At 40.6% G+C, this 12,517-nt stretch overlaps 1 protein-coding gene across 3 annotated transcripts in view; it reads right to left on the reverse strand.

Annotated features, from left to right (window-relative positions):
* The window catches only part of TRPV4 (transient receptor potential cation channel subfamily V member 4), a 619,663-nt gene that overhangs the window by 416,745 nt on the left and 190,401 nt on the right, over positions 1-12,517 (reverse strand). For all 3 annotated transcript variants that reach the window (XM_086943119.1, XM_086943118.1, XM_086943117.1), the window contains exon 2: positions 11,939-12,361. In XM_086943119.1, coding sequence (XP_086799245.1) covers positions 11,939-12,324 — 386 coding nt within the window. In that variant the 5' untranslated portion in view covers positions 12,325-12,361. The remainder of the gene's footprint in view (positions 1-11,938; positions 12,362-12,517) is intronic.

Genomic DNA, 12,517 nt, shown 5'->3' on the forward strand with positions numbered 1-12,517 from the left:
TTTTAATCAGAGACTTTTTTATGGTCGCACATCAGTATTACAAATCAAAATCCTATCTCAAGCACATTTTTCCAAAGAACTGAACAAAATTCTCCCTACATTGCTGTAGACAGGGGTAAAAGTCTATTTGCCTTTAGTAAATCACAAAAATCTAGAAGTTGGATATGAAACTTTTCAACTTTAGTAATTATTAGGAAGATCTCATTTAGAAGCAGTTGACACTATAGAGAGAGAGGTCTTGGGTGAGTGCAACGGTAAAGATATTTAACAAAGCCCTTCACAACCCTGCCAGACCCTTAAGGTTCACCAAAAGACTGGAAGTAATAAACTTCACTTGTCAGATATCTTGTGACAATTAAAAAAACATATACAAAAGCCTGGTGTTTAATAAATATTAAGGAAGAGTAACTTTTAGAAAGTTACCATTTCTCTGCCTGTAGTGCCTCAGTTGCATTACCACTCTTGTTTCTCCTAGCCATTAATAAGCCTTGAATGTTTGTGAATAGGTGCGAAATGTCATCCAGGAGCAAACAATAGGCTGACCTGAATGGGTAGAGAGGGCTCCACTGAACCCCATAGAATATGCAGGGTTTGTGCTGACGGCATCCTTTTTGCCACTATAGTGTCAAATCCTGCTTGACAGGTCTGCTGGATTACATACAACAGTTAAGGCACACTTAAAAGAGCAGAGAAGAGGATGCCAGCACAAGTCTTTTGGATCCACCATTTGGTTGCTCAAGGACTTTCTCTTTGTTCCTAGCAGAATTGTGTTTCTGGGTGTATGGTGGGTACAGTGGCTGCCTCAAACTTTACTTTAATGATAGATGTGGGAGGACACTAGGATTATCATAGTCTACTCCCTACACATTGCCCCAGCTTTCTGAGGCCACGTTTAGTGTGGCACAAGACATGTGCCATCTTGAAAATTGCCAACGTGGGTTAGGGTGCCCAGGGGAACTATTGCCCCATTGGTTAGGGTGTTCCAACGAGCCATTCCCATCCGCTAGCTAGTGCCAGGCATAAATGTGGCATCACCAAGCACCTACTTCAGAACACTTCCTGGACCTGTGGAATATTGAAAGGGGTTAGGAAATGTTGTCTGTGATCTGAAGGGCTGAACCTGCTCCCTTTGGTACCCTGGAGAAAGAAATGTGGTCCAAGGGTTATAGGGCTGACCTCCTGTTCAAGCTTAATGAATACAACACGCTGCAAGTGGCCTTTTCCTGGAAGTATCCAGCTGACCAATGGCAAATGGACCTGGGCTGGACCCTACCTGACAACCTCTGAGTATCTAAAAGCTCCCCCCCCCCCTCAGGCTTTGGGGGGGGGGAGAGGTGCTTTAGACATATTCACCTGTGGTGGATTGTGATTTCAGTGACTAAGGACCTTATTTAGAGTTTGGTGAATGGGTTACTCCGTCGCAAACGTGATGCATATCCCAGATTACAAGTGCATTATATCCAATGGCACTTGTAACACAGCAGTCGGGATAGCTGTCAAGTTTGTGACGATGTAACCCATGCGCTGAACTCTAAATCAGGAATTAAGTCAGAAACGAAAATCTTTGACGAAAATGAACCTGGTTGGTGTATCTGACCCGCTCTCTATCGTGGGTAGCCTCAAAATGCACCTATGTCATGATCTACAGAGCCATTGACTACATTTGGTACTTTGTGCTTTTTAGGTACTATTTCTGCATGAAACTATAAAACTTCATATCTCAGGATCTCCTTGTTGGATTTTTGTCATTTTGTTCATTAAATGTATTATATTTTTCTAATTCAGTTTGGTATTTTTATTGTTTTACATTTTGACTTGAGAACCATTTTGGTTCTGCATAAATACTTTATACATTACCCTACAGTAAACCGGTCTGCTCTGTGCCATAGTTATCAAGGGGTTCAGGTTAATTTAGTAATTGAGGGTTTACCCTGAAAACAGTTGTGATTATTCATTCAGGCCCGCCCCAAATAATAATCCAGCTTCTTACTGTACAGATGCCTAAACACTTTTCTGACAACTAGCTCCCAATTCGCTTGCCCCTCATTTATATGAGCCAGGCTGGTTTGGGGTCAGGCTAATTGGAAAGCCTTTATTGCTCGCCTATAAAAATTAAATCAGTAGTGGTCATGAATATTTTTTAATTTAAAACAATAATGCATTATTACAATAACTAAATCTCCTTTTGGAAAAATGTAAAGATTTGGCTGGTCTCCCCCCCTCACTTTCTTCCCAGTGTTAAGTTCCTGATGATCATTCATAGCATATATAACAGCACTCACCAGCGCGGGTAAGCCCTCGGGCAGCCAGGCGCTTTACAAAACATAAACAAACATTATTTAACTATCCATGGGTCAAATAAAAGCTTTAAATTTGCCGGGATTGAAAATACTTGCATTAAAGCAATCGTCCAGATTCACTAAATAAAAAAACATGTCCACTTCAGGAAGCATCCTTAGGCTCGGAGGTCCAATCAAATGCCCACATACTTGCAGGAAAAAACAAACGGCCAGTACAAGCTAAAAATTGTGTTCTATTTCTAACATCTTTAGCCCGATTCACCGCCGTTTTAGAGTACCTAAGTTTAACATGCCCCGGTGTACATAAAAATTCAGTTTGCTAACAACAAAAAATCCATCTCCATTCATGAAGTAACGATTACAGGAATTTTTTGTTCACAAAATGCATTTGTAAATTCAGGAGAAGGGACAGGAATTTAGGTTTACTGAGAGGCCAATCTGCGGTATGTTACTGTTACATCGCAACTTTTACATCGGAATGCTGTTACAACGCAACTTTTACAACGCTGGTTCCATTACATCGTATGCCATTACAACGCAGTACATTACATAGCAGATGCTATTACAACGCATGCCATTACATCGTAAGTATTGGCAAGTATATAATTTTTTTAATTTTATTTAATATTATTTAATTTATTTAATTAATTTTAATTATAAATAAATATATTTATTTATGTTTTTTAATATTATAAATTAAATATATTAATTTAAGTAATTTTTAAAATAAGTATGAGTATAGGAGTATATGTTTTGGGGTACTGAGGTATATGTTTTGGGGTGTATGGGTATTTTTAGGTTTTAGGGATGGGTTTGGGTTTTGGGGTACAAGGGTATTTTTAGGTTTTAGGGCTGGGTTTGGGTTTGGGGTACAGGGGTATTTTTAGGTTTTAGGGCTGGGTTTGGGTTTTGAGGTACAGGGGTATTTTTAGGTTTTAGGGCTGGGTTTGGGTTTTGGGGTACAGGGGTATTTTTAGGTTTCAGGGCAGGGTTTGGGTTTTGGGGTACAGGGGTGTTTTTAGGTTTCAGGACAGGGTTTGGGTTTTGGGGTACAGGGGTGTTTTTAGGTTTCAGGGCAGGGTTTGGGTTTTGGGGTACAGGGGTGTTTTTAGGTTTTAGGGCAGGGTTTGCGTTTTGGGGTACAGGGGTGTTTTTAGGTTTTAGGGCAGGGTTTGGGTTTTGGGGTACAGGGGTGTTTTTAGGTTTTAGGGCAGGGTTTGGGTTTTGGGGTACAGGGGTGTATTTAGGTTTCAGGGCAGGGTTTGGGTTTTGGGGTACAGGGGTGTTTTTAGGTTTCAGGGCAGGGTTTGGGTTTTGGGGTACAGGGGTGTTTTTAGGTTTCAGGGCAGGGTTTGGGTTTTGGGGTACAGGGGTGTTTTTAGGTTTCAGGGCAGGGTTTGGGTTTTGGGGTACAGGGGTGTTTTTAGGTTTTAGGGCAGGGTTTGGGTTTTGGGGTACAGGGGTGTTTTTAGGTTTCAGGGCAGGGTTTGGGTTTTGGGGTACAGGGGTGTTTTTAGGTTTTAGGGCTGGGTTTGGGTTTTGGGGTACAGGGGTATTTTAGGGTTCAGGGGTAGGTTTGTGTTTAGGGCTAATTAAATTATATTTACCATTTATAAATTAATTAAAATATATTTATTAAATTAAATTAATTATATTATATTAATTTCCTTTTTTAATTAAATTAATTACATTAAATGAATTGTTTTAATTAATTTAATTTAATTACAATTTTAAAAATATTTAAATTAAATTAATTTCATTATATTGATTAAATAAAATTAATTACAATTTTTATTAAAATTAAATAAATAGATTTTAATTAAAATAAATTAATTACTATTTTAAAATGTATTTTAATTAAATTAATTAAATTAATTAAATTAACTTAATTACATTTTTTTTTAAAAGGTATACTTACCTATACTTACGATGTAATGCCATGCGTTGTAATAGCATCTGCTATGTAATGCCATGCGTTGTAATGGCATCCGATGTAATGGATCCAGCGTTGTAAAAATTCCGATGTAACGGAATGCGTTGTAAAAAACCGCGTTGTAGTGACACCAATCCCAATCTGCAGGTGTAAGCGAGCACCCTCAATCATGGGAGCATATGTATTAGATAATATATGCACAGATGCACAGTTTTGGCTTCATGGTATGATAGAAGACTCTTAGTTAAGCACTATTATGCATTACCGACTTATGTTACATTTATTAACAGCATTTAAATGTCCACCGCACAATTATGGCTCCGATTCAGGGTGCACAATGAAATGAAATGACTCACAATAGTGTCAATAAAGCCATTAACTAGCATTATTACCATCCAACTCTTATGCCGTAGGCAGACATACTGCCCCTCATCTGCTGTATGTATACGTGTATGTCACTTCTTCACACTGTAAACTTATAATACAGGAACACAACAGTAGTTAATGACCGCATACTAAGCCTTCTAGTTTTGCTGGGCTAATACTAGCATTTCACAGTAGGTATTAAAAACAATTACTATATTCTTAAGGCAAATTATGGAAGCTAGAACCTCTCTGTTCTGATTGCCATGATATATGCATACCTATATAAATGTATGTTCAGCATCAACAATAGCAAAAAATAAGTTAAGTACTCAAAGTTACTGCATCATTGGTAATAGTAATATTCATTACAGTGCTAGTAGGTGCTGTTCCCCGCACCCATCCTGTAATTCAAAGGCTGCCAACGGGAAGCCTCCTCTGGACAGGCAGCACCCACAGGCAGCCTCGGTTCCCTGGGGAAGTAATGCTGCGTCAGGACAGAAGTCAACACCGGTACACAAATTAACAAGGCGACTTTTCTATGAGGCCTTTTGGTGAAAACCTTGACTTGACTGAAAATGACTAGGCCGGGGTGAAAATTTCTAGTACACCGACAATCTTGTGCAATTTCTGGAATTTCGTGCCACGATTGATATGTGAAATTACTCTATTACACCATGTGGTGTAATAATATTTGGCACAAGAACAACGCAAACGACCAAAATGCTCGCGGCTTTTGCTCACAGCACTTGGGTTTTTGTGCTACATTGTTTAGCGAACAATGTGTCCTCGTCTCCAAAATTGATACAAAGACGCATTTCATGCTTTACGGGGTTAAATGTCAGTTTCGCATTCCGCATAATTTTTCCGACATGTCCCATAATTATGCAAAAGCAAATTTCGCACAACCCTAAAAATTAACTGGCTACAATTCCAAGAACTCAAAACTGGCAAAGGCCTTAATAACTCTGCAGTAGTTCAAGGCAGACTCTTGCATTAACTACAACCAAAGGTGCAGTATGGAAAAGGGGCAGTTTTAAAATAGGAATACATATCATTTTGCACTTTTAAAAGAAAGCGTTTACATATTGCTGGCTTAAACTAAAGCATTTACATATCTGCACATTTACAGTCTCAGTGCCCTGCATGAAAACTGAAGTTGCTTGTCTTAATTATGTTGGGCCTTTTACAGACACTCCTAAAATATACTTGACTGAGCCATTTTTTCTCTCAATAGAAACTTTCCTGGCACAGCGGTGCTACGATAAAAAAAAGCGAACTCCTGAACAGGCTCATTCATACCATATAGAGCGGTGTTTAAGGTAGGTGCTGTTTAACTAGCAGCAGGATACGCTTCCCAACACAAAATAAAAGGCCCCATTTTAAAGAATCTGTTTAATGTACAACATGAAAAATACAACCCTCCAGAAAGTACGCAGCTGACCTTAAATTACAAAGCGGAAGCGGTCTACTCTGCCCCTCCATAGAATATTCATTTACTTATACAGATTGCTAAAGTCTGATTCAGAAGACCAGGGACGCCATTTTGTTGCCGACTCATACAAAGTGAGCACTATGTACACATTACATGGCTAGTTGTATGGTATTCTTCGAACTTTAAAACTTACATCCTTTTCAAATTCTAGTATGTACTGTGTATCATGCAGAACTCACATGTCTTAAAGAATGATTGTACCTCGGAACTCTAAAGTGTAGCTTTTACAATATACGATTTAGGTTTGGCTAAATGGCCAATACTGAGTATCCTACAACAACGATTACTTCATCAATTGGGGAACATTTATAAATGTATCAAACAAAGAGAAAAGAGAACATCAAACTATCAAGTATTTATCTTTTCCAATTTAATATTGTCGCAGTTCAATATTTTGTCATGGTAATTGGCAAGAGGTTTGGACATAATACTCCAAGGTATATCAAAATCAGAAGAGGGTACATATAATAATCATATTATGTACATGTATAACAAATTAATCGAGCACTACAAGCCAAATCAAGAGTAGCGGCCAAACTGGAGGTCCTAATCCTAGGGCCTTCCCGTTCGTGGTAGTTGAGGAACAGCCGATGACAGCCGACACGTGTTCTGTTACATGAATGTAACTTTCTCAAGGCTTACTCTCTGTATATTACACAGCTGTTATGGCATAGAGGCGTTGGAACATTTGTCTATACATAATGTTTGATGTAAGATGTAAAGTCTGAGGTCGGTAGGTTGTATAACTCCCCCCAATTGTGTTAGGGGTAGCGTGAATAGTGGACAGTAACTGGATAGACTCCTTCGTCAGAAAGGCCTGGTGCGTAGGTTGAGAGGAGCTCGCCCCGTTAGAATCCCCAACCTATCAGTGGGTGATTCCCAAAGATTAAGCAATGGACTTATTTAGTAAAGCAGCTAATAGTATGCATGGAAAGCATGTGTTTGTACAGCTACCCAGGGCTGTGATATGTCCTTTTCAGAGAAGTCAATGCGGTCCAGTGTTCGGGGCGATCCTGCAGTTTGTAAGGAGACGACTGATAGGCTGGGGATTCTAATGGGGCGAGCTCCTCTCAACCTATGCACCAGGCCTTTCTGACGAAGGAGTCTATCCAGTTACTGTCCACTATTTACGCTACCCCTAACACAATTGGGGGGAGTTATACGACATACCGCTCTCAGATTTTACATCTTACATCAAACATTATGTCTAGATAAATGCTCCAACGCCTCTATGCCATAACAGCTGTGTAATATACAGAGAGTAAGCCTTGAGAAAGTTACATTCATGTAACGAAACACGTGTCAGCTGTCTTCGGCTGTTCGTCAACTACCACGACCGGGAAAGCCCTAGGATTAGGACCTCCAGTTTGGCCACTTCTCTTGATTTGGCTTGTAGTGCTCGATTACTTTGTTATACATGTACATAATATGATTATTATATGTACCGTCATCTAATTTTGATATACCTTGGAGTATTATATCCAAAACTCTTGCCAATTACCATGACAAAAAATATTGAATTGGGACAATATTAAATTGGAAAAAATAAATACTTGATAGTTTGATGTTCTCTTTTCTCTTTGTTTGATACATTTATAAATCTTCCCCAATTGATGAAGTAATCGTTGTTGTAGGATCCTCAGTATGGGCCATTTAGCCAAACCCAAATCGTATATTGTTAAAGCTACACTTTAGAGTGCCGAGGTACAACCCTTCTTTAAGACGTTCAATAACAGGTATTTCATATCTGTTGACCTGGCATTGTTGGTAATGTGATGCTTCTGTAACCTTGAATGGCACCGTAATCTAGATAAATTGAAATACTGGAAACAGATAAAGCGAAGTTACTTATAGAATTTGATGTGCGACTGTGTAAACCATCACAACTGCTCTATGATATCAGAAATCACATGTGCATGGTTAGTAAAATACAACAATTCCCAATTTATTCTTACTTTCTATATCTTTCCACCATCATAGTTAATATTACCCCATACATGCCACACCACGCTTCACACATTTTTAAATGGTTGGAAGGGACTGGTGTGTTTATGTGCCCTTTCTGCACATCTTCGTGAATATCCTTGTCTGAAGCTTAGTGAATGCAGAAGCATTAGGATTTAATGACAAAGTAGTTGAGAAATCTTCAGCTCCTAACTCAAAATGTATGACCTCGATTTAGAAATCAAGTTGCTTACGAAGAATTAAAAAACTGATTTAAACAGTATATACAAAGAGGCCTATTCGCCAAAAAAGAAGTAAATCTCCAACCATAGAAGTACTCCTACATATGGGTGAAAATGTCCTGTTTCTTGTTAATCACAAACGTTACTAGCAGCATGCATGGAAAGCAGCATCTGCAACAGGTTTCCAAGCGTGACACTCGTAAGGTCATTGGACAATTTCGAAGGGCTCCTGTCCTCTCTGTGCAGCGTTCTACCTAGAGTAGAATATTGCTCGTAAAGGAGCTTCCGGTGCAAATTACACAAGTTTTGCATTTGCTGTGGAAAAAAAAATTGCTGGGGCAAAAGGTCCCCCCATATGCCTCAATCAAATGTGGTGATGACCCATTCACGTGAGATTCCCTGCTTCTAGATTTTTAATATCCCAATTGTACAACTCCATGCAGGAAGAAACGCCCATTCTTCGGTCCCTGTGCCAGGGATAAATGGAATGCAAAGCTATATTCCCAGACGCCTGGTGGCGAGGGAAGATACTGCAGCAGCCACATTGGCAAACTATCTCCAAAAGACACAGGCTAATCCGCTTCGAATTTTACTCCAGAGAGGCTGAAGTGTGGCTTAAAGGAGGCCTCCTCCTAGAACTGTTGTGGTGCCTCGGCTGCAGGCTTCTTTCACCTGGCTTGCCTTGTGGTGAACACCTAGTGGCAGGCAGACATTTCTAACATGGTCGCCAGACCGTCCCACAATCACCTAAACTGGCTCTTCTCGTTTGTGTGAAAGACATCAGTATGAATTCCATGAAATATACAGCACTCGCACTACTCTTGGCACAGAGACAGTTTGCCCTGCCGGGGGACAACGCCCTGCACCAACTACAAACACTGGATAACAGCCAAAGTTTACTGTAATGAGTAATTGATAGTGTGTGAAGCAACGCTCCAACCATCATCCACGCCAAAGAGCATCTGGGAACCTTTTCGGACACTCCACCAATACTTAAACCTAACAGGGAGACTAGATCATGATGTACACACATGGCCTATACTTATTCCATCACAAACAATCCATCAAAAGGGCTCTGCGCTAGCACCATGCTAATTATTGAAGACCTGCTATTGTGTTAGTATGGTCTATAGATTGATTACGTATTACAAGCATGTAGTGAAATGGCATGTCTGGTTTGTCCTGTGTGTAAGGAAAGAGGTTGGTGAAGTAATACAATGTGTCTGTGTAGGCACAGGCTGAGTGGGCATCCTGTCACACATGGATGCTGTGACAATGTGATGATGCATGCAATGATCGTGAGTGTGCCGGGTGAAACCTGGCAGCTGAATACAGGTGAAGAGAGAATTAAGCCCTAACAGGATCTATCAGGCTGTAAATGTAGCTCAGGGACTAACAAGGAATGCAAATGAGTTACCTCCTACCTGAATGGCTCCTCACCCTTGTGTAAAGACCCTCTCCTCGAACGACAACATTTTAAATGCTTGCTGTACTAGTATCATCTATAGACTCATTACCCACTACATACATTTTACCCCATGCAATTAGAGATATATAATTATTACATTACATGTGAACTATACGCTGCTATTGCTCAACTGACAGCCACTACATGTTTTGGTATTCTGTACTAGAATTACATTAAAAACATATGCTTGGTTTCCCTTTCCTTTCTAAAAAGTGAGTTACTTTCCAGGATGGGAAGCAACTCCCATAGTGGCGTCCTCTCTTTTAGGATGGAGGAGCATAGCCTGTCCCCTCCCCCTCCCGGCTGCAGGCGTAGCAAAAGTGGGAAAAAAATGGTAATAAAATGACTATTACTGTTCTATTTGTCACTGCTTGCAGCCTGAGCCGGGTTCAAGGGCGGGGTGGGGCCACTGCTGATGACTGGCAGCAGGACAGTGGTGCACACTCCAGTCTAGAGTGTACATGTCACTTAGGCTGGTTGTCTTGCGACGGCCAGTGTGACATGCGCACTTTAAACCTCTCCACCCAATTGTCTTAGACAAATGGGTGGAGAGCAGGCACAGGCCCCGTGCCTAAAGAAGCATTGAGCCAGCTCGCTCCAACCAATCCTGGTGCTGCTCTCATGCTACTTAACATTATTAGCAGCATGTAAATAGTGTCTGGATTGGTTAGGGAAATTGGTTCAGACCAGGGGCAACAGACTGGAAGCACGAGGACCAAAGGAGGCGAATCAGTGCACTGCAGAGGGTAAGTACATATTTTATTTTTATATTCATGACCCACTGACAATCACTGCAAGAAACTCATGCTGCCTTCAGCCTCAACTCCGGACCTCTTTGTCGTTGTTAATTATAAACACTGTTTATTATAACGAGTCATGAATGAGAGCTTTGGCATTGCTTGACAGTCGATCAAATAACTGGCCCGCGTCTTACCCCACCAATTACTTATGGTACCAGCTGCCACTGAATTCCCACTTCCCAGTAACACTTTCCAGGATGGGAAGTTGGACTTTGGCTGGGATAAACATCTGACCATTTTCTGGATGAAAATGGTTGTAGAAAAGTTTGGGAATGCCAACAAAAGTACATCTTGGCAGCACCTATTTCCAAACCCTGAAGTGGAATTTACTTCTGAATATTTCCCGGCACTCATGGCACATAAATTCTCATTATTAATGGCATTTATACTGCCTGCCACAAATTCCTTTGTGAATTCCTAGCTGGCATAAAAAGGGTGTTTTGGTTGTTAACTTACATTACGGCAAAATATTCTATTCTGATTAAATTCGAAAAGGTTTGCTGCTTTTGAGTACAAGCAGTGCTTAATTTGTGATAGAATGAGTGTCAGTGCCCAAAGCTCTGCTCTGAAGCCCACATCCGGAGCAATTAAATGTCAGCGCTGCAAAGCCCAAGGCTGCAAAGTCTTGAATTCACCTCAGCTCTCTTTTATCCTCTGACACCGCCTGTCCCTGTATCTCACTCTTACAGGCTTCTGCTCTCTCCCTTTATGACGTCCCAAGTCTTTCCATTTTGCCTGCTTTTCCGTCTTTTGTTCTCTGTTGCAGAAAAATAAGTGCTGTCTCCCCAAAAGGAAGTGCTAGAGCCCACCACTGGCAACCACCGGCTGAAATTAAGTATAAGAGCACCACATTATAAAGTGGATTATCAATACCTTACCAAGCTTTATTACCAGCAAACTAGACCTCAGAGTTAGAGCACGCATTATGACGCCAGTTCACCACCTCTGGAAAACCTGATGCACACACTGGCCTTACAGCCAATGGAATCCCTGAATTAAATGGACTATACATTAAATGGAAGACTACTAGTGTGCAATTAAATGTAGTGTATTAGAATTACAGATTTCACCCTATATTATTTCAAATTTACTTCCCCTGGTTTGGTCCCTCCCTTTTCTGATTTCTTATATTTTTGCTGGGGATTGAGTACCTAATTCCTAGTTTCATTTGTCTGCGCACCTTGGTAGTTGTTTGGGTTGCTGAAGTAGACAGTAGGCACATCAACACTATTCTTAAATAAAAAGGTAGTTTAAAGCCTTTGCACTATAGTTTACTAGGAGGAGCATCGTAGAGATTAGAAACATTAAACATACTAAACAAAGTACTCTCTTTCACAATGATTTGCATTGCTGGTATGGGACTTCACAGAGGGAGATAATATACAATACTCACTCCGCATTTATCCTTTTTCTTCTTCGTTTGTTCTCTGTGGGGTGGTGATGATACGTCTCATAATCAAACAGTGAATCCATGGGCGCTTTCCTGGGTGCTGGAACCACCGAAGACTCATAAATGGTGGATTCAAGTAGATCCATTGGGTTGGGCATGCCCTTCTTGAAGGCCCCTTGGAACTTGGTCCTGAAGTTCTGCTTGTTGTCCCCTGCAGCATGCGGTGGAGCCTTTGCGGTCTCAACGGCCGGCGTACCGTCATCGTTCTCAAACAGGTTGGCCAAAGAGGACAGAGGGAAGGATTCATTTGCGGGATTCCCTTCATCATTTTGTGGATCGCTGACATCAATGGAACTGTTGAGTTTTGCTGGCTCATCAGAATCCTCCATGACGGCTCTGTAAATGCCACGAATTTTTGAATCTTGCCTGAAAGAGACGAAAACACACTTAGCATTAATATTCCAAAAGACAAGGGGCCATACGAGCCACAAATAGTTAAGGATTTTCTTCACAGGAAAGACAGATTTTCTTTCCTATCTGAGAGTTCAAAGAACACCAATCTGACCATAGGTGTAGAAATGC

The sequence above is a fragment of the Lissotriton vulgaris genome, chromosome 11, assembly GCF_964263255.1.
Source record: "Lissotriton vulgaris chromosome 11, aLisVul1.2, whole genome shotgun sequence".
NCBI classification, from domain to species: Eukaryota; Metazoa; Chordata; class Amphibia; order Caudata; family Salamandridae; genus Lissotriton; species Lissotriton vulgaris.